The sequence below is a fragment of the Ursus maritimus genome, unplaced genomic scaffold (assembly GCF_017311325.1).
Source record: "Ursus maritimus isolate PB19 unplaced genomic scaffold, ASM1731132v1 scaffold_3, whole genome shotgun sequence".
NCBI classification, from domain to species: domain Eukaryota; kingdom Metazoa; phylum Chordata; class Mammalia; order Carnivora; family Ursidae; genus Ursus; species Ursus maritimus.
The window spans coordinates 18,755,073-18,778,380 of record NW_024425563.1 but is presented as its reverse complement, the minus strand read 5'-3'; the positions used below and the strand labels follow the sequence as shown (position 1 = coordinate 18,778,380).

The 23,308-nt window shown below is 41.1% G+C and overlaps 1 protein-coding gene across 1 annotated transcript in view; it reads left to right on the top strand.

Annotated features, from left to right (window-relative positions):
- Positions 1 to 23,308, top strand: part of EXOC4 (exocyst complex component 4) — a 716,010-nt gene that overhangs the window by 585,158 nt on the left and 107,544 nt on the right. Inside the window, exon 13 of the mRNA XM_008707579.2 lies at positions 40 to 195. Within this exon, the coding sequence (XP_008705801.2) occupies positions 40 to 195 (156 nt within the window). The remainder of the gene's footprint in view (positions 1 to 39; positions 196 to 23,308) is intronic.

Sequence of the window (23,308 nt, the reverse complement as noted above, 5' to 3'; positions counted from 1 at the left end):
AACGTGCTGAAGTATCTCTTTTCCACTGATTGTGTTCAGGGGCATTGTCCAGTCAGAAGAGAAACTTGTCATCAGTGCATCTTGGGCAAAAGATGATGATATCAGCAGACTCTTGAAATCTCTACCAAACTGGATTAACATGGCTCAACCCAAACAGCTGAGGCCGAAGAGAGAAGAGGAAGAAGATTTCATAAGGTAACAGATTTATTTGTATTAAACATTGGGAGTAAAAACATCTGTTTCACTAACTCTTCCTTACATGAAATTTGGGGCAATTCTAAATATCAAGCAGCAATGAACTGAACTTAGTAAAGTCTGTTTCTATACTAACACACCTCATTTCCCATGGAAATATGTCTTGTACTCAAAATTTTAGAAGGGATTGATGTGAATGAAATTTGGAGAATTGTTGAATCAAGTTAAAATATCTTTTAATTTGTAGGTCCTTTTTCCCTCTGAGGGGAAGGAAGCATGTAATTTACTCATGAATGCATTTATTTATTCATCATTATTTATTATGTGCCGTACCTTGGAAAGATGACCGTTAACGACGTAAAGTTCTTGCCCATGCAGAGTCTTTTAAAATTGTTCTTAGCATGCTCTTCAGTTCCTAGAACCGTTCGTTGAACTTTCTGGAAATATAAATGAGCTTCTCATGTTTGTTCAAATACATTGTATTATCCCTGATTGTTTCCTACTTACTTTAAGAAGAGTAAGGTCTCAACTTTATCACTCAGCTTACCTTTGTACAACTTAAATTATTTACGTAGCCATGACACTGTGGCCTCATTCAATGAAGCTACTCACTTTCACACGGCTGGCATGCCACAGTGAAATATTGCCACTTCTATCACTGTAGAGCTGTGTAAAGTAGGGGGGAAAATGAAGTAATACTTTGTCACATTAAAATTAGGTTTATTCTTACTGTTTTTTGCCTATCCAAGTGAATGAATAAAGAGTAAAAATAAAAATCAAAGCACTTTAAAGAAGTAAAGACCAGAAAAAGAATACAGGAAGTAATGGCCACTATTTGACTTTGAACTCATCATACAACTGTGGGCTCATCTTTTCCTCAGAATGTGGGTTTGCAGCTGCAGACAAATAGGTTTTTACTGCTCACAAAGTTACCTGTTATTCATGCATGAATGATGGTGCCCCATTTTTACCAACCTTTTATTATGAAAATTTGTTACAGTACCATTTAAAACTGTCAAAATCATGAGACTCAAAAATTCACCTGTAATTTAACTATTGTATATAGTATACTTTTTAGATTAATAGACTTTATTTGGGGGGGGGAGTTTTAGTTTACAGAAAGCATTGAGCCAAAAGTATAGAGTTCCCATGTATACCCTTACCCACCACCTTCAGTTTCCTGTTTTTACAGCCTGCAGTACGTGTGGTACGTATGTTATACTTGATGAGCTGATACTGATACATTGTTTTCAACTGAAGTCTATAATTTACATTAGGATTTACTCTTCCTGTTGTACATTCTATGGGTCTTGACAAATATAAAACGGATGTATCGTCTCAGTCGCATTCAGAGTCATAGTTGCACTGCCCTAAAACTGTTGGGCGTTCCTCATATTCATCCCTGCCTTCCTTTCCCCAAAGCCCTGCCAACTGCTCATTTTTTTTTACCATCTCCATAGTTTTGCCTTTTCCAGAATATCGTAAGAGTTGGAATCATGTGTAGCCTTTTCAGATTGCTTCTTGTGCTTAACGATACACAGTTAAGATTCCTCCATGTCTTTTTGTGGCCTGATGACTCTGTGTTTTTAATCCCTGACTATTGCTCCATCGTATGGATGTCCTGTCCTTTGTTTCTCCATTCACCAGTTGAAGGACATTTTGATTGCCTCCAAGTTCTGGCAATGATAAAGGTGCTATATAAACACTTGTGTATAGGTTTTTATGTGGATGTAAGTATTTGATTCATTTGGGTAAATACTACAGAATACGACTGCTAGACCGTGTAGTGAGAGTATCTGTCATTTTGTAAGGAATTGTCACCATTTTCCAAAGTGGTTCTAGTTTGCGTTCCCGCCAGCAAGGAATAAGAGTCCCTGTTGCTCCACATCCTCTCTAGCATTTGGCGCCGAGGTTCTGGAGCTGGTACATTCTAACAGGTGTGTAGTGATACCTCGTTGTTTTCATTTGTATTTCCCTAATGGCATATGATGTTGAACAGCATCTTTTCATGTGCTTATTTGATATTTGTATATGTATTTTCATTGAGAGACTGCTCGTTTTTTAATTGGGTTGTATTTTCTTATTGTTGAGTTTTAAGAGTTCTTTGTATGTTTTGGATACTGTCCTTTATCTGATACGTGTTTTGCAAAGATTTTCTCCCAGTCTGTGCCTTATCTTTTCATTCTTTTCACAGCTTCTTTTGTAGAACAGACATTTTACATTTTAATGAAGTCCAACTTACTGTATTTTTTCTTTTATGGGTCACGCTTTTCTGCTTTCTGATTTTAATTGAATATTTTGTATGATTCCACTTTCTCCCCTCCCTTAGCATATAAATTATACTTTTCTTTTACCTTTTTTAGTGGTTTCCCTTGAGTTTCTAATACACATTTATAACTAATTCAAGTCCACTTAGCACTGGACCAATAAAACAGAGAATGCAAGTACCTTGTAACAAAGTATTCCTAACGCCCCCTTCTATTCTTATAACATTGCTGTCATTCATGTATTTCCTTTATCCATAAGCTGTAATCAGTCACTGTGTATAATGTTGCTAATATTATTTTGAACAAATTGTTATCTGATAGATCAATTGCGAGTTAGAGAAATAAAAGATTTTATTATTCCTCCTCTAATGCTCTTCTTTGCCTAATATAGATCCAGATTTCTGAACTAAATTATTTTCTTTGGCCCTAAAGAACGTTTTTAACATCTTCTGTAAGGCAGGTTCACTACTGACAAATTCCCCCCATTTATTTAATTGGCTTTATTAAGTGATTCAAAATTTGGGCAGCATCCTATCTAGCAAGTAGTGGGGAGCTCCCAAATTTCCTCAATTTTTGTTTGCCAGAAAAAGTCTTTATTTCTCCTTCACTTTTGAAAAATAATTTTGTAGGATACAAAATTCTAGTTTGGTGATTGTCTTCTTTTAATACTTTAAATATTTCACTCCATTATTCTTGCTTCCATGGTTTTTGAAGAGAAGTCTAATGTAACTTTTACCTTTGTTCTTCATAGGTAAGGTCATTTTTTTGCCTCAGGCTTCTTTCAAGATTTTATTCTTTCTTTTTGATTTTGTGCCATTTGAATATTATATGCCTGGGTATAAGGGTGTGTGTTATCTGTGTGTTTCATGCTTGGTATTCTCTGAGCTTCCTAGGTCTGTGATTTGATGTCTGTCATTGGTTTTGGGAAATTCACAGTCATTATTTCTTCAAATATTTCTTCTGTTCCTTTTTCTCTTTCTTCCCCTTCTGGTATTCCCATTGTCCATATATTACACCTTTTTAAATTGTTCCTACAGTTCTTGGATATTCTGTTCTGCTTTTCTCTTTAAGTGTATCCATTTAATCATATCTATAACCTGAATAGTTTTATTAGAAGCAAGTCTAATAAAGAAGATAAATTATTTTTTCCCAACTTTTCAGGTTACTTTAAATGAATGTAAATCTTCCTGTTTCCTTGGCTTATTATTATGTAACTCTTTAATTGTCTTCTGTGCTTGCAAAGAGATTTTCAATTAGTTTTATTAGTATATCCAGTAGCTTAAAGGGATGGGCTTCTAGCCCTATTCCAGAAAAGAGAATGCCAATCCGAAGAGCTGCATGTCTGTGTGTCACCTCATGCTTCGGATACAGAAAAGCTAGATTAGGGCCCTGGCTTTCTTATTCCTGCTCTGCTCACGAGTCGTATCATCTTCCATCTTAAATTTGAAGGCAAAACAACTTACACATACATTTTTAAAAATTTTTAGTGAGTTACAATAGACATGAAGTTGCGTGTAACCTTAGGTATATAACTCAGTGAAATGTTACATATGATTATACCCAAGGAATCACCTCCCAGATCAAAATATAGAACTTTCCTAGCACCCGGATGGCCTGCCCTCAAGGTAACCACTATTCTGACTTTGATCACCGTCGATCAGATTTGAATGCCCCCAAAATTTATGTAAGTTTAATCATAGTATGGGGTGTATTTTGCTGAACATTATGCCCTAGAGATTCGTCCATGCTTTTGCATGTAGACATAGTTTGAAGGCAAATTATATTTACTTTAACAATAGAAAAATAATTTTTCAATCTGTTTCATTTTGTTTGTGATTCTTTCCTCTTAATCTTTCATGTTCTCTCTACTGATTAGACGTTGAAAGCGAAGGTAAGTAGGAGAGAACACCTTTTATTGATATTCCAATGTGGCAGAGTTGACAGAGCCTTGGTCTAGCACATTAGAGTACTATAGAGCATGGCAGGAGCCAAAAAGACTGAAAAGTCACACTCCCCTCCTATAATTAGTTTTTAAAGCTCAGAGGGCTATTTGGCGCACGGATGAATATAGAATCCAGTGCCCTTTGCATTGAATAAAGGTTATGTTCCCTTCATTACTAAATGAGGCCCTTTCCTATTCTAGTTTCTTAACTAAAAAATAAAGTGTGTTATTTCCAGGCTTAACTTTGAATAGAGGGGGAAAAAATAGGTCAAGCCAGGGCTTTAATAGAAAAAGGAAAAATAGCAAATATCCTTTTGTTCCCCCAAGAAGCTGAAAGCAGGCTTTCTAGCCCATTGTCTTTGCACCAGTCATATATATGTATATATTTATCCTTTTGAGATCATGAATATCCACTGATAAAAGCAGTCCCGCTTTCTGGAGATGTAATTAACAGAAGAGGTAAGGTGTTAGGACAAGTAACAGGGGTGAGGAGGGATTGTCTAAGAGTTGGGGAGGCCATCTGTATTGGGCTGTCCCCAAAAATCTGTGGCCCCCATTTCACTCAGTGACCCAGGATTTCAAAAATAAGAATCATTTCTCTAGAGCCACGTTTGAAAATCCTTAAGTAGACAGATATGATTGGTGAGACCAGGACCAGACTTTTCAGGTGATAGATGTCAAAGAATATATAAACCTACAAATTGGTCTTGAATTATAGCAGGCAGAAAGATGAGCAATAAAAAATCGTTCAATCTGTTTCAGCAATTACAACAATCAGAGTTGATGGTGCCTGGCACTATACAGCCACATTATGAGTTTCCAGGTATGTTACTCCCATTCAGGTGAGAAAACAGAGGGGTGGAGAAATTAAGTAACTTCCCCAGATTCACAGACCTACTGAGTGAAAGCTAAAATTGGAGCCCAGGTGGTCTACCTCTAAGAACTACCCACCATGATCCAGCAGCCTAAAAATAGATCAGAAATTTACAGTTCTGGACTTTGGAGTTATTCCTTCATTTCATTGAAATCATTATAATCTTGACTGGTTTTCTAATCATTTTATGCTAATGTCAGACATTTGTCATATAGGTGTCTAGATTTAGTTTGCAATTATTAGTATTCACTGTATTACATTGTTATGAAATCTCTGAGTTTCATGTTTGCCTAATCAAAGAAAAGAAAAAAGAAAAAGAATCATTGTTGGAAAAAGAAAGATGACACAAAGGGGGTGAAAATAAAAAGATGATATAAAAGAAATTATGTAGGTTTCGGATAGAGTGTAATGCAGTCCTGAATAGGGAAGAGAGAGTAGGGATATTTTAGCTATTTTTAGAGGTTTTTTTAGAAGATGACTTTTCATTTTATCTGGAGAATCAAGTGAGTGCTGTGTTTATTAAGGCTGCTTGTTGTTGTCTTATGACATTAGGAACTCAGTGTGATTAAATAACGGCAAAATATTATTTACAAAGAGCAAGGCCATTCCTGAGATTTTATTTGGTATGAGTTCTGTATTAAATGGTTAATGACAAAAAGAGAGTGAAAGCAGAAAGTTTTGCACATTCACCTTCCTTCTGTGAAATCCTAATAGTACATCATAGATCCTCAGTAAATGTTGGATGAATGAAACTGAATTTAAAAATAGGAAGAATCACCCACTCTTCAAATGAAAAGAATAAAATGTAAAGAATGGTGAGCCAGTGTCTTAATTGGAAGTAAATGCCTTCAGTGGCCTCTCTAAAAGTTACACATGTAGGAACATGTTCCTTTTGGAAGCTCCCAGGCCCAGCTTCTAGTCCTTGGCATGGCCATTAATTAGTCTGCTTTATTTCGGTTTTGCCTTTGGTGGGTCTTTACACATGTTTGGTTTCTTCAACCAGCTCAGATTAGACAAGGCAGAAATCTAGTGGGCTTAGAAATATGTTTAGATGAAACATGGTATGAATAAAGTAGAGCATAAATAATTTTCTTAAAAATTCCATTTTGAAATTTAAAAAGTTCTCCAAACAGTATAAGCAACAGCTGTTAAAAGGGTCCCAATAATGGGGCACCTGGGCGGCTCAGTCGGTTAAGCGTATGACTCTTGATCTTAACTCAGGTCTTGATCTCAGGGTTGAGTCCAAGGCCCACATTGGGCTCCGCACTGGGTGTGGAGCCTACTTTAAAAAAGGGGGGGGGTGTTGTCTGTGTGGCTCAGTCGGTTAAGTGTCTGCCTTTGGCTCAGGGTCCATCCTCCTGCTCAGCGGGGTGTCTGCTTCTCCCTCTGCCCCTCCCCCTGCTCCTGCTCTCTTGCGCACTCTCTCAAATAAATAAATAAAATCTTTATTTTAAAAAAAGGTTACCAATAACTACAGCTATTGAAGAATCTTTAGATGAATTTGAAGAAAAAAGTAAAAGATCCAGTGCCGGAAAAATAGGCTAGCTTGCGTGAACAAAATGTTCATTAGAATGGAGACATATATTCCACTATCTCTGCAGGCTTAATATGACTTTAAAAATATAATTATAAAAGGAAAGATGAATCAGAAAATATGAATATATTAAGTAAGTACAAGGGTAGAAAATGCTTTGCTAAAATGCTTTTTCCCCCTCGATTAAACAAGATGAAGGTCCTAGATGGATGTAGGGCACTGCCAGGCAAGACTAGATGAGAAGCAGACTTAAATCTCAAAATTAAACAAAAAAGACAGGTAATTAACCGGAGACTCCGCTACAAAACATATCAATTACTGTTCAAGATGATTGCATTAGGCACTTTGTTATTACATTAAAATGATATCACTCTTTTTAGGATAAGATTGGCAGTAAATGAAAAAACCTTACAATCTCTCCTATATATTGCATAAATGCTAATCTATTTAGACAGTTATTGGAGGATTATAATTATTCAATAGTATTATTAAAAAGTCACCGGTAAGAGTGTTTTCTACATTGTGGTTTTTGTATCATTTCAGATCATGGAATTATTTAGCTTTTTAAACTTAGATTTTACGTCATTTAACACCATTCTTCTTTCTCTCATTTGGAATCTTAATCAAAGAAAAGATAATGATCTCCCTAATTTAGTCCCACTCAGCCCTTCAGAAGGAGGCTGAGAATGATGTTCTGTGCCATTGTGGAGGGAGGGGTACCTGTTACCTAGCCTGGGCTGGAGCAGGAAGAGGTGTTCGTAAGACAACAGCCAGCAATGAGACAGTCAAAACCACCGCCGGGAAGCCCTGTGCCTCCTGTTGTGTTGTCCGAGCTCTTGTCTCTCTTGATGGCTGCTGTCTACTGCAGGCTGATGTCCCTGCCAGAGGTGAAGACCCTTCTCACCCACGTCTTTTTTTCCCTATTGAACTTTTTCCCGTTCCCCATCTACCATGCTCTTTCTTCCCTCTATGAGTTTGCCATGCCCATTCCTTTACCTGGAATGCCCTCTGCTCATCCCACCCCTGCCTCCTGTCTCCCCACCTCTCACCCCGGGCCTGTTCCACTTGGAAGGTACCAGCACTTCCTCCCCAAAACTCTGCCCCCCTCCCTGCGTCGCTCCTGCCTTAGGAGCTCAGAGTCTAGGAGGGTAACTAAATAAGCCATTTATAGTGTGGGGAGTCTGTTAGAGGTAAAGACATGTATAAAAATCTGAAAGACCAATAGATAAACTACAAATAATAATATAACTACATGAGGAAGGGGAATTGGATATAACTGGGAGGAGGGAAGAAGGGCATTCAGAATCAAAATATCTAAAATTAATACATCAACAAGTAGCAGTTGCCATGTGGATGTAGCCACTGGAAGAATTAGGAACAGAAATAGATTGTTTTTGGAAGCTGTGGGTGTTTTCTTCAGGGGCTCAAGGCTAAGGGTGAGTAGAGGTCGTACAAGAGTTACTGCTCAGCATTATAAGTTATTTAACCATGAGTAATTATTACATAGGTTTTAATTTTTTGTCCCCCCCCCAAAAAAATTCCACATATCCTGAAACCCTGTTACTGTTCACTGCCAGTTCATTAATTCTCTGCAAATACATAGTCATTCTAACATTTTTTTATCCCCTGCAAAAAAGTCTTAATCTTAAGCCATCTTCACTTTTCTGCCAATTTTATGCAAAGCATCTACTCTTCTCTGTATTATCTCGCTTAGTCCCAGAGGCTCCCATCTCTTTCTTTGTCTTCTTCCTATAACCCCTGCACCTCACCCGTTCATCAGTTCCTTCCCCTTCTCTGTCGAGAAAGCTACCTTGAGGACAGGCCACTTAGTTGCTTAGTTTGGGAGTCATTGCCTTTGCTTGAGATCAGTTGTTTAGTGTCTCTGCTCTGAGTAGATTTAGATTATTCAAAAGGAGATTGTATTATAATTTGAGAAATAATCAGAATGATCAGTGAGCTGGAATACTCCAGTGAGAGGCTCAGTGATATACGAATTTTGACTTTTAAATCTGCAGTCATTCTTGGTAGTTGAAAAACCAAAGTATGTGTTCAACTTATAATTATTGGCTATTTTAATCCTACATTTGATAATCTGTTTTGAAGCTTAATAAATGTTTTTTATGGAAAACTATGGCTATTTGTATAAATGCGTTAACTTACGATCGCTCACAGTGAAAAATTGTATACCTCAGAAGTCCTAGCACCTATAGAACGAACTTGTACCTTATTGTTTATATCCAGTGTTGCTTGACAACATCCTACAAAGAAAACTTAGTAGCCAGGCTTATTTGAGTAGCTTGGCTAAAGAAAGCATGTCCCACGCTATCAGAGCACTTCGATGCAATTTTATTCCAAGTGGATTCTGTATCAAAACTCTGAGCAGGTGCCCTCAGCTTAAAATAATGTACTATTCACAATTAGCTGTTTGCAATTAGCTCTTTGCTTGTTGTAACCTAGTATCAATTTTTTTTTTAAGATTTGTTAATTTGAGAGAGAGAGAGAGAGAGAGAGTGAGCGAGCATGGGTGCGTGCGAGAGCAGGGAACGAGCAGAGGGGGAGAGGGAAAGAGAAAGAGAATCTCAAGCAGACTCCCTGCTGAGTGAGGAGCCCAACACGGGTCTAGATCTCATGACCCTGAGATCATGACCTGAGTGAGCCAAAACCAAGAGTCAGAGGCTTAACCCACTGAGCCACCCAGGTGCCCTAACCTAGTATCAGTTTCCATGGAATTCTCTCCTTACCCACTGATACATCAGTGTACTCATCTACTTGGTTCCGAAAGGGAGTACAAAATGTGGAGAAAACCCTGAGACTGAGCTTTGGGCTTCTGCCTCACCCTGCCCCTAATTTTCCGTGTCTTTAGCCAGCTCCCCTCACTTCTTTGCACCTCTGTCCCTCCTCTGTAAATGACAATCTTTAATTCTAGAACTTACACACTGCGATGTGTGTGTGTGTGTGTGTGTATGTGTGTGTTTAATGTTTAATGTCCAGTAGAGTTGTATTTTTATGTTGGGTGTTTACATTTTAGAGTAGATGGAGCCCTTTTGTAATCATACACCTAGTACATTCTGTCTGTTTTGTAGAATTTTAGTATAATTTTACTATGTTTTAGCTACTACTCAGGGTTCTGGTTTTAGTATGTTTACGTTTATGGCATATTTTTTGCAAACATTCATCATTCATTTGATGTCTCCGAATCACAACCTTCAATTATTAAGCGGATATTACAAGAAGATTTGGTCAGTTCTTCAGTGACCATTGTTTTCCAGAAAAACGTTGTCGTAAAAGCACAGGGTACCTGAAGGGCTTTTAAATCAAGTCCCAATCAAGTTAGGATTCGACACTTGATATCAAAGGCATAGGGTTAATGACCAGAGTACTTACCTAGTATCATTGCTCTAGAATTTGGGTATTGAATGCCAGACCTAGCATGAGTCACACAGTGGTTGCTCAGTGAATATTTGTGGCATGAATGTATGTCTGTACTCATGTATTACTTGATAAAAAGTAATAGAAAGGGTAGCATAGAAGGAGTCTTAGAGCATGGGTATGTATTAGTCAGCTCAGGCTGCTATAACGAAACACCATAGACTGGGTGGCTTAAACAACAGAAATTTCTTTCTCACAGCCCTAGAAGCTGTGAAGTCCAAGATCGAGGTGTCGGCCAATTCGGTTCCTGATAAGAGCTCTCCTCCTGGCTTGCATAGGCTCTATATCCTCACATGTCAGAAAGAGAAAGAGAGCTCTCTTTCATGTCCCTTTGTGTAAGGGTCTTTTTTTTTTAAAGATTTTGTTAATTCATTTGAGAGAGCAAAAGCGATCACAGAGGCAGAGGGAGAAGCAGATTTGCTGCTTAGTGGAGAGTCCAACATGGGACTCGATCCCATGACCTTGAGATCATGACCTGAACTGAAGGCAGCCACTTAACCGATTGAGCCACCCAGGCACCCCTTTGTATAAGGGTATTAACCCATCATGAGACTTGCACTTTCATAACTTAATTACCTCCCAAAGATCCCACCTCTTAATACCATCACTTTGGGGTTTAGGACCTCACCACATGAATTTCAGGAGTGGGGAATACATTTCATTCCATAGCAGGGTGAAGATACTTAGCTGTTTGCCTACCGTCTGAGTTGTAATTTGACATTAGTGATTAGAAATGAGCCAGAAATAAAAAAGCTAACTGTTTAACGTATAGAATATATCGTTAGTAATACAGGCAAAAGAAGAAACGTCATGTTGCCGGTGAAGAAAATGATGAAACTATAATTGTAGAAAAAATTTAAAGAATTGTTTGTCACATGACCTATGCAGTTCTGAGTCAAATAGAAACAGAGTCTTGTTGTGTTGTGTTGTGTTTTAACATAATGAATCTCCCATTGTGTGTTTGGACTTAACACCCAGTCACTTATATTGACCTGTGATTAGAATCTTGGCCTCTAATTGGAGACTCGCTATTTGAACCCTGGTGTTTTGCTACCAGGCCATTCAGGATGAAAAAAGTGATTCTTTCATGTCTCTCTTTTGTTTTTTTTGTTTGTTTGTTTGTTTGGTTTTTGTTTTTGTTTTTTTTTTTTAGATTTTATTTATTTATTCGACAGAGATAGAGACAGCCAGCGAGAGAGGGAACACAAGCAGGGGGAGTGGGAGAGGAAGAAGCAGGCTCACAGCAGAGGAGCCCGATGTGGGGCTCGATCCCATAACGCTGGGATCACTCCCTGAGCCGAAGGCAGACGCTTAACCGCTGTGCCACCCAGGCGCCCCCGTGTCTCTCTTTTGGACAGGGAACCCGGGTAGAGGTAAAATAGCCGTTAGCAGAATGCTGTCTTTGCCCTGCCATCACCCGGGTGGCTCTAGGCCCTTTTCTTCGAGAAGAAGGTTATTTGAGCATAATAGTTTTTCTGTGCTCACCCATAAGAATACAACACATAAACTATTCCAGAATTCTTATACAAGGACAGAAAGATGGACTGACAGAAGAAATTATGCATTCATGCCTGCGTGGATTAAACATGTCAAAACATAACTGACTGTCATTCTAAATTTTCTCTCTCCGGATCTGAAACGAGAGTGGCAAAGACAGTTTGTGAGAGTTCTGATTGCTTTCGCAATATTGTTCAAGTTTTTAATTTGGCGCATTAAAGTGTCATCGTACATGTTATGTTATACCTTGTACTCAGCCTTCATTCTCAGAAACTCAGTGTGCTGGGAAGAAACTTAAAAAGTGATTCTTGGGCTACTGCTATCCCAGGAACTGTTTTGGGCAGTGATTTTGAAAAGCACAACAATTCTCTATTCCTCGCTTCTTTTTTTTTTAACTTAAACTTTTTTTTAATGATAAATTCACAGAAAAATTGAAATAACAGTCCAATGAATGCATGTATACCTCGGTTTAGATTTACTGACTACTAATATCTTGCCATACCCACTCTGTTCTCACCAAATAAATGCACATACTTGTCTCTTGCCAAACCATCAAAAGTAGGCTACCGACATGGTGACCTTTCATTCTTAAACACATGAGTGTGCATCTCCCGACAACAAGGGCATTCTCTCCTACACACGCACATCATTACCAGATATATTCATTTGTTGTTGTTGTTGCTACCATAACAGATTATCAGAAACTTAGTGGCTTAAAACAACACAGATTCGTTCTCCTACAGTTCTATAGGTTAGAAGTCTAACACGGGCCTCAAGGAGCTACAGTCAAGGTGTCGGCAGGGCTGCTCTCCTTTCTGGAGGTTCTAAGAAAGAATCCATTTCCTCGCCGTTTCCAGCTTTTAGAGGCTGCCCTCATTTCTTCGTCTCCTTCCTCCACCTTCAAAGACAACAACATAGCATCTCTCTGACCTTCTTCCATCATCACATCTCTCTCCCTGACCAGAGGCAAGGAGGGTTCTTCACTTTTAAGGACTCCTGGGATTAGACTTGGTTTTTAAAAATAGAAGGGTGCCTGTTATTATTAAGGACTGTACTCTGAGATTTGACAGATGTATGTATGTCTCCCTTCCTTTAGCACTACGTGAGAGTGGAATGCTCAAGACAGTCTAATTCTTTGAGGCAGCAAGACTGAGGCCTGTGGAATCCCTGGGCAACCCTAAAGCTGCTGTAACTTGTGAGGGACAGTGGTGGCAGTGGCCCTGATTGGTATACTAAGGACAGAAGCTGGCTCTGTTCCCACCTTTGCTACAGTGTGCGAATGGGCACGTCGTCCTCTGTGTGCTTTAGTTTCTCTATAAAACGCTTGGTCAACGTTCACCATCTTTGGGAGACCCTCAAGGAACCCATTCACAGAGCGAGGCAGGCTTTAACACCATGTTTTTCAAACTCTGGGTTACGGCATATCAGCAGACTAGGAAATCATTCTTGTGGCTTTTGCCCCTCTAGATCCCCACAGGATCTAGGACAGAGACTGGGTAATGGCATGGATCCCTAGTATTTATCTGGTAAAGAATGGACGACTCAATAATAAAAAGACAAATGAACAAAGGGTCAGAAATGACATTTCTCTGAAGAAGACATAAAACGGTCAATAAACACATGTGAAAAGATGCTAAATATTGTTAGCCATCAAGGAAATGCAAATCAAAACCACAATGAGATAAATACTTCTTCGGGGTGCCTGGATGGCACAGTTGATTAAGCGTCCAACTCTTCATTTCGGCTCAGGTCTTGATCTCATGGGTTGTGAGATTGAGCTTCCATGTCAGGTTCTGCACTGGGCATGGAGTCTGCTTAAGATTTTCTCTCTCCTTCTCCCTCTGCCCCTCCCCCCACTGCTTGTGCACACATGCTCTCTCTCTTAAAAATATATATATACACTTCTTCATGTCCACTAAGGTGACTGAAATTTTTAAAAAGAGATAATAGCAAGAGTTGGCAAGGTTGTAGAGAAATTGGAATCCACATATGCTAGTAGAAAATGGAAAATGGAAATTTTCCATTTTGGAAAACAATGTGGCAGTTCCTTGAAAGGTTAAAGATAGTTAACCTGCGACCCACTAGTTGCACTCATAGGTATATATACCTGAGAGAAATGAAAACACATACCAACGCAAAGATTTATACATGAAAGTTCATAGCAGCAAAACTCATAATAGCCTAGAAATGGAAACCAATCCTAATGTCCCTCAACTGATGAATGGTTAAATAAAATGTGGTATATCCATACATTGGGATATTATTTGGTAATAAAAGAAGTGAAGTACTACTATAGGCTTGAACGGATGAACCTTGAAAGCATGTTAAATAAAAGAAACCAGTCACAAAAGATGACATATTGTGTGATTCCGTTTATATGAGTATAAATCGTAGATGAATGTCCAAAATAGGGAGATCTGTAGAGCAGAAAGTAGATTAGCATTTACTTAGGGCTGGAGGGTAGGGTTCAGGAATAAGTGTGAAGTCTAATGGGTACAGGGTTTCTTTTTGAGGTAATGAAAATGTTCTAGGGGCGCCTGGGTGGCTCAGTCGTTAAGCGTCTGCCTTCAGCTCAGGGCGGGATCCTGGAGTCCTGGGATCGAGCCCCACATCAGGCTCCTCTGCTGGGAGCCTGCTTCTTCCTCTCCCACTCCCCCTGCTTGTGTTCCCTCTCTCGCTGGCTGTCTCTCTCTGTCAAATAAATAAATAAAATATTTAAAAAAAAAAAAGAAAAAGAAAATGTTCTAAATTGTGGTTTGGTCACATAACTGTGATTATACTGAAAACTATTGAACTGTACATATTAAATGGGCAAATTTTATGACATAGGAAATATATCACAATAAAGCCATTATTTTTAAAAATGCCCATGCCTGAGTCCCACCCACAACCGGTTACATCAATTTTTACAGATGGAGTTTGGCATGGGGAATTTTTTCTAGTTCAGCTTTTAATGTATTGCCAGAGTGAGAACCACTGGTTTACACTAACCATCAAGATCCCTCTCAGGACCAGAATAGCATAAATCCATGAGGCGAGTGTTTTGTCCCTGTCATGGTGAGTCAGCTGATTTAAAGAAACAAGAGAAAGAGCTGATGGTCAAACCCCTACCCCCATGATGGTCATGATTAATTTTTCTGGCTGTCATCTGTGAGTAGAAACCCAGAAACTACAATTTCCCTGCACCCAGGAAAAAAGAACAATAAATTAATATTGTTCTAAGCCCCAAGCAGGACCAGGTAGCAGAGAAATTGCTGATATTTTATATATTCACCGTGATCACAGAGAACACCCTGGGACCCCTCCCAGACTCATTCCCAGTCTGCACAGAATTGTGGGCTCAGCCTCATCTAGCCAGGCCAGAGCACTGCAAGTTTTTACATGGCGGAGGAACAGCAGGCAAAGAAAGCAAATGAAAAAAAACCTTGATTTTGATTATTGACGGAGACAAATTTCTAAAGAGGAGCAATTACTTATTAAATGTGAAAAATAGCTGTTCACATGGGAGTGTGTGATGAAATGCACATGCATGAAAACGAGTGAAGGATAGACTTAGTCATGAGTTTTAGCAGTTTCTAGGAGGAAAGAAATAATATTGTAATCAAGATAACTGGCCTATTTTATTCTTATTTATGAGGGTTTAGCCAAGATCATTTTAGAAAAACAGTTTTTGAAAACCTGATTAAAGAACCCATCAGAATGGTACTACCCCCATTATTTTTGACACAGACAAATTAAGTTTTGAAAGGGTTGAAGATTGAGCAGTTGTAAAAAGCAGAAGTGATAAATGGATGTGTCATTGTCACATCTCAATAGAATCAGTCGGTATTATTAGGAATCTAGGTAGGTGACCTGACCTTTTTATAACCTTCATCAGTTTAGGCTCTGACAGATAATGGCTAAGTGATGTCTACAGGTCACCTTAACATGTCTCAGTTTCTCTGCCTTTACAACAGGACTAATTAATTCCCATGCCAAATAATTGACTCAATCCCCAGTAACACTGAATATGGCCAGACATTGTTATTAGATCTAACATATAAATTAAGGTCTAACATGGAAAATAGAAACGACATCAACTGTTTACCTCCGAGAGAATTTAATGCAGGGAATTGGTTATACATTTTAATGAGAATCTATCGAACAGGAACATTAAGATAACCCATAGATTAGCAACAGCAAGAAGCCACTACCAGCCACTAGCTGGAATGCCAAAGGAGAGAGGAATTCATTAGACCACAGCTTGGTAGGAGCTGGAACCAAGGAGATGCATCTGTTGCTGGAGACATCACCCAAAAGGCAGAGAGGGTGGGGGATAAATGCCCTGCCGTCTCCTTTCCCTTTGCCCTTCAGTGCCCCCCCCCCACCTAGGCCCTCCCAGTGTCAGTGCCCAGCTGGGAACCTGGAAAACAGCCTGCAAGGGTCAGCCCCTGCCTCCCCCCGGCCCCCTAGTACAGATCAGAGCAAGGGCAAGGTGAGGAGTGGCTCTTAGGGCAGACAGGCCTAGGACTTTTAGAGTTTTATGCCTTTTGTTACTCTGTATCCATTCTCACCCTTATGCCCATATTTTAGAACTTGATACTTCGGCTTAATACCAGGTGCTATTCACCATCCCTCTCTCCCCAACAAGGGAGAGTCTGGCTCATCACTTATTGTATTCATCTCAAGTCTAGGATTTCCAGTGTCTTCCGTGGTCATGTCTCAGATGTGACTCCTCATAGCTGGTGACCTCTGAATGAAATTGGAAAGTTCAGGGCACCTGAGTGGCTCAGTCAGTTAAGCGTCCGATTCTTGATTTCAGCTCAGGTCGTGATATCAAGGTGGTGAAATCAAGCCCTGCGTCAGGCTCTGCACTGGATGTGGAGCCTGCTTACGATCCTCTCTCTCCCTCTCTTAAAAAAAAAAAAAAAAGAAGAAGAAGAAGAAAAGAAAAATTGCAAAGTTGATCATTACCAGCTCCTCATATAAAATAGTGGAATAGATACATTAGGATGGCTATTATTTAAAAAATTTAATTAAAATTTTTAAAACCAGAAAATAGTAAATTTTGGCAAGGATGTGGAATAATTGGAACCCCTGTGCATTGCTGGTAGGAATGTAAAATGGTGCAGCCACTGTGGAAAACAGTTTGGTAGTTCCTTAGAAAGTAAAACAGAGTTACCATATGCCCCAGCAATTCCACTTCTCTGTACCCAAAAGAATCGGAAGCAGAGACGCAGGTGCTCGTACACCAGCGTGATGGAAGCAGTATGGACAGCAGCCGAAAGCTAAAAACAACCTAAATGCCCACCAGCCAATTAACAGATGTACATAAACAATATGTGGCATGTACGTAACAGTAAAATATTATTCAGCCTTAAGAAAGGAATGAGACTCTGATACTACGCCATGGGTGAACCTTGAAAACGTGTAATAAGCCAGACACAGAAGGACACATATTGTATGATTCCATGTCTATGAAATATTCAGAACAGACAAATTCCTAAGCACAAACTCGACTAATGGTTATCAGGGACTGGGGGGGCAAGAGGGAATGGAAAGCTGCTGTTTCATGGGCACAGAGTCTGTTTGGGATGATGGAAAAATTCTGGAAAGGGATAGTGATGATGATTGCACATTGTGAACGTACGTAATGCCGTTGGAACCGTATACTTAAAAATAGTGAAAATGGTCAGTTTCATGTTATGTAGATTTTACTACAAATAAGAAGTAGTAGGGAAAGTGCAAAAAGAAACCGTTGACTGGTACCTGCATAGATACGCCCGATCGCTCACAGGCAGCGGGCGGTATTGCCTCCTTCCTTCTTCTGCCCGCCCATCCCACCGGGTGCTCTTGCCCTCCGCCAGCACCTCAGCTCGTCAGAGTCGCCACCTGTACGTGTTGAACCTTGTTCCTAGAAGAGCTGAGTTCTTAGCATTCCTGCCTTTATCAGGTTGCCCTGGGTTTTCCCTTAATTTCACTATGGATGTGGAAACACGAGGATGGGTCCCAGTGAACCTGATGCAGTCTGCCTGCCCTTACAGGGTACAAGCAACCACTTCCCCCTTGGCATCACAGTTGGCCCTCTCGGCCTGTTGGTTCAGTGGTGAGAATCCCAAAAGGCCAGTTGACAGTCTCTGCTACCAGTTTGGGTTTGTTTGGGTTTTTTTTTAAGATTTTTTATTTATTTATTTGACAAAGAGAGAGCACAAGCAGGGGGAACGGGAGAGGGAGAAGCAGGCTCCCCGCTGAACAGAGAGCTCGATGCGGGGCTCCATCCCAGGACCCTGGGATCATGACCGGAGCCAAAGGCAGACGTCCAACTGACTGAGCCACCGGGCGCCCCTCTGCCACCAGTTTTAATGCAGTCATTAAAGTTGTAGCTTCCGGGGGAGACATTCCTTCCTGAATACCTGAAACCCCACCTAGCCCAAAGCTGGGGGAGGGGGCAAGAGTAGAACCTCTGTAGGTGTTTGTAATCATGAGACAAGGGACCATTCCTGCTTTTATTCCTTAGTTCCCAGGCCTGTATTTTCTTGTTATGGGAGGGGGGGAAGCACTGAGTCAGGCCCTCCAGCACTCCAGCCTCGTAAATGTTGTCTTCTAGCTGGGCCCTTAGCTGAATCCTGCATAGGCCATGGCACCCCTCTCAGGCCAGCTCCTCCCTGGGGATGGGGTATGCAACGAGAAGGGCATTCCAGGAACATCAGCCCTGCCTTACACTTCTTTGGCTGTAAAAGAAGCTTCCTGGCCAGAAACATTGTTGAGTGGGCTATCGTGATTGTAAGACCTTGAGGAAATCCGACAGTGGTGCTAGTAGACATTTCAGGCAAGGCAAGCAGTTCCGTACTTTAAAAGGCTGGGACGGCGTGGGTACAACACTGCCCCTTCCAAGAGGCAAGAAGTGTGTGGGAGTCCGGTTCCTCTTGGAGCGAGTCCTCGCTCTTCCCTGCTCTGTCCCAAATCGGAGAGGAGTGCGCTTCTGTAGGTTTCCGAGGCTCCTGGGCGATAGGAAGCCACAGGGAAGACTGGGGGAGATTTACGGGGAGAGTAAGCAGTGAGTTGGCGTGTATGTGTCATGTGACCAAACAGAGCCCAGATCTGCAGATCAATCATTTTGAAACTCTTTGTGATGTTTCTTTTGTAAGTGCATTTAGTCTGCTGAAGATGCAGGTTTTGGGGGCTTTTTGGGGTTTTTTCTTTTTCTTTTTTTTTTTTTTGTTCTAAGATTTCAGCTGATAACAGAACTATTTAAAGACTAAACGGAGACAATTTTCAGCATCTTTGGCAAAATTCCTTTAAATGAGTTCTCATCGGATAGATCTCCTTCAAGATTATAATTGTGTGGTAAAATTAAATTAAACGGGTTTTACACTCTTGGCAAAAATGTCTTAAATGAATTCTTGTCAGATCAAGCTCTTTAAAGATTATAATTGTGTGCTAAAATTAAGCCTCACAGGTTTGACACTTCCGTAGTTTCATAGGCGTCTCCGTGAGCCTGTCGGCCTACCGCTGATGAAGGCGGCTCCTCACGCGGGCCTCGGTAGCGAGAACACACAGGCTTTGAGTTCTGATTCCTGTTCCCGGCTCTGTCCGATGATCTGTGGGCCGTGAACGAGTGCCTCTTACTTCCGAATTTCTGTTACTCCACCTTCTCAGGGTAATGATGGTTCTGCTGCCCACTTCAGCCAAATACATGTGATGTCTTCCTTCATTAATGGGCTCGCAGAAGGAGCCGAAGATGAAGGGTAAATAGAAATTCAGATCTAGAAAGAGGAAACAGTATTGGCCCAGATGCTGGGTGGTCGTCACTGTGGCAGCGAGATCCTCAGTTGTAGACAGTGTCCGCATCTCGAGCAGGCCCGGGACCTCGGTCCGAACCAGCCGTCAGACCAGCCAGCCGCCCATGGCCTCCCAGTTCGGCTTAAGTAACTCTAACGTCCACGTCCTCCAACTTTCCCTGCCACAATTCTTGACGTGTCCCTTCAAAAGATTTTCTCATTGGCGGTAGGGTTTCCAAGTTTTGTTTTTAATTAAAAAGTAAACACAGTCTTGGGGGAGAGAATGTGGAAAATACAGAGAAGCACCAGGCATGGTCCAGGTCCAGTTAGCTTTCTGGTATGTAGACATCCAGTCTTTTTTAGTTTAGATAGACATATAATCGTTTTCTTTTTAAATATCATACAGTACATACAGTTTTATAACAGCTTATTTTACTCAGCTGGGGATCATGGCTAAAAATAAGCCATAGCCAACATTTTTCTATGGTATCAAGTGTTTTCTCCAATGTAATTTCTAATGCCTGCATAGTTTTCCATAGTGTGGATATACCATAATTTATTTAAGAAATTAGAAGGTTTAGAAAAAGATCTGTAGTCGAGCAGCTAAAGCCATCCCTTTAGGGTTGTTGTAACACATAAAAACCGTCCACCAAGCTCTTTGACACACACAAATCCTCGAAGGAATGATTTTTTTGTGTGAAATGGTTATAGCTGTCAATCACTTATTCCCGATGTCATGGTTTCTGTGCTCTCTCCAGGTTGTTAGGGGGTGATTATGGATTCCTGTCGAATGAGATGTGTACTATGTATTCAACATGAGGCAGTTTGTATTTTTCCTCAGTCTGTTGCTCTCCCGTCGGAGGAGGTTAAGCAAATCTGAGTGAGCCAAAGGGAGATGGGATAGGCATCCAGGGCTGAAAGCACACCGCAGACATGCCCGAGGCCCAGAGACCCCCACACAAGCAGATTAGACTTCTACATAAATACATTTGTCTTGATTGTCACATTCCACCCAGGGTTACACCTACATGCATGAAAACGCCTCGGAGCCTGTTTTTCAAAGCTGTTTGCCTCCCCTGTTGCTTTTTAACCACTCGGCTCAGAGGCATTTTTTGTGTTATATCTATCAAAGATGATTAAGGGGCTGGGAGAGTTGATATATAAGGACACATTAAGAAAACGAAATATTTACAGCTTGACTGAATGACAGCCACAGAGAAGATGCTAGAACTGTCTGCTGGGCACAAATCAAGGAGGAGACATTGTTTTGCTTTTCCCAGTAACTTGATTTTAGGGATATCTAAATTCAGGGAAAGTTTTCTGAGGGTGACATCATTTATGCTAATTCGATCATTGTGTCAGTTAGAAATTGCATTTAGCTGCTGGTAGCAGAAACTTCGAATCGCAGTGGCTGAAACAAATAGGGTTTTATTGTCCCTCCTGTGACATGAAGCCCAGAAGCGCATTGTCTGGGAATGCATGGCAGCTCCATGCTGGCACTGGGGCACCCAGGCCCTCCTAATCTTTGACTCCAGTATTCTCAGCATTATTTTCATACTCAAGGTCACCTGATGTTTGAGGAAGCACTCTAGCATTCCAAAAAGGCAAGGGGCAAAAGAGGCCCCTGCCAGCTGAGACTGCTTAAAAGGGCTTTCTTGGAAGCCCACTTACTGATTTTGGTTTATAGCTCATTGACCGCCACATCTGCAAGAAGGGCTGGGAAATTGAGTGGTTTTTTTTGTTTTGTTTTGTTTTGAAGTTAAACACAAGGCTGACCCCAACAATCCCAGGGTCCTTTGCCTAAGAAGGCATGGGAGGATGGGTACTGGCCAGGCAACTGGTGGTTTCTATCACAGTAATTTACCTCTTGAAGATTCTGGGAAGTCTGGACTCTGAGACATGGTGACATTTGCTATGATGTTACAAGGTTCCATTTGTAAAACTGGTCCTTGAGATCTAATTGACTGACTTCTGATCACTCATCTACTTCAATTAATTCATCATAGCATTACTCCAGGTTGACGCCAAATAAACCTGCCATCTCAACAGACTGTAGAGTGATCATAACTATAGCTTGTTAGCTTTCACCAAGTTCCACGCACTGGGTCATGCACCTCATATCACCTGAATGATTGTTTCAAAATCCTCCAAGTGGGATGGGGCATGGATAAAGACAGATAAAAGAAGGCTCACCCGTGGGGGATTATGGTACCCTTCTCTCTACTTTTGGAATTATTGAAATTGTCCCAGTAATGGTTGGTTTGTTTTTTAAAGAATTTATTTATTTGAGAGAGGGAGAGAGAGCACAAGCAGGGAGGAGGCGTAAAGGGGGAAGCAGACTCCCCAGTAAGCAGGGAGCCTGATGCAGGACTCGATCCCAGGACCCTGGGATCATGACCTGAGCTAAAGACAGAGGCTTAACCGACTGAGCCACCCAGGCGCCCCAGTAAAGGTTTCTCAGGTCCCCTGCAATGTTTACATCACTTCATCTGAGGTCAGCACTCTCACCCCTAGCAGACGATGCTCAGAAAAGTGAAACCGAGTCCCACAGTAAATGGCAGAGTTAGGATTCAGCACCAGGTTTGTGTGACTTTGAAGCCTGTGCTCTAACTCTGAGTATGCAAAGAAAGCGTGCTTCCCAGACAGTAGCCTGAAACTAGTTGGAGATGCAGACTTTTGGGTCCCACCCCAAGACCCGTTACGAGTCCCCTAAGTAAGGTTTGTATGCACACTCCGGTTCCTGCGCTCAGTCTCTCTTGGCTCCGTGACCACCGCTTACCCAACTCAGTCAATCAAGTATGACTTTCCCTTAAAACAACGTAACCCTCCGTTGAAATAAGAAGCCTCGTGGTGAGTCACTCCTTGGTAGCATAAACATTTTTTAATAAGCTTTTCATTCACAGCAGTTGTTTCTTTCCACATGGAGCATCTGACATCGTGCGGGGCACTACACACCGCTGTGTAGCATCGTCCTGACTCCGTGTCCCCTGTTACTGATCACCGCTGGCTTGGAAGCTATTAACTAAAGCCTTTGCTTCTGCTCACTTAAGGTGTTCTGAGTTTTAAAAAGCTTTGGGACTTACAGAGAACTCTCCAGGTGCCTGTTCCAACCTTCACTGGCAGTGGCTCTGCGTCCCCACCTGCGTGGGACTTTCCCTAAAAGACAGGATTTTTCTCCCCAGCATCCTCAGGCGTCTTCTGTCATTTCAGCCCTCTGTCTTTCTGAAAGAAAGGGCGCTGTGAGAATTAGAGTCCCAGCTCTGCCACTCGTGTGTCATGTGGGCACCACGGTTCACTCTCTGAGTCTCCGTTTCTGCCTCTGGGCAGTGGAGGCACCATATGGTCTCTAGGGGCACTTCCGACTCCCTCCTCCTGTTACCCCACAGAATCTGATTTTTCAGCCCCCCCCCCCGAACATTATGAACATACTGGGCTTTGTGCAAAGACCACCTGACTGTATTTTTCCAGTCAGTAAAGGTATCCAGCATTGATTTTTATTGGTCTCTCTTTTCGAATAGTACATACCTTAACTTAGCCTGTAGTTTGCTTCGGGTCCCTTTTACACCAAGTCAGTGAGTGAATGAGTGAGGCCTGTCATCGACCTCAACTATAATCTGCTCTCTTAAAGAGACTGAACCCTCTTTGCTTTTGAACATTTAACAAAATTTTCCAGCCGATTAACCTGGTGGTTTTATTTATTACAATAACCTTCAAAACATGTACATTTTTCACGCCCTAAGCTGTTGGGCAACGTCCATAGCAGAAGAGGCAAGAAAAAACCCCACAAGAGGGCGTGCATCAAAGCCATCC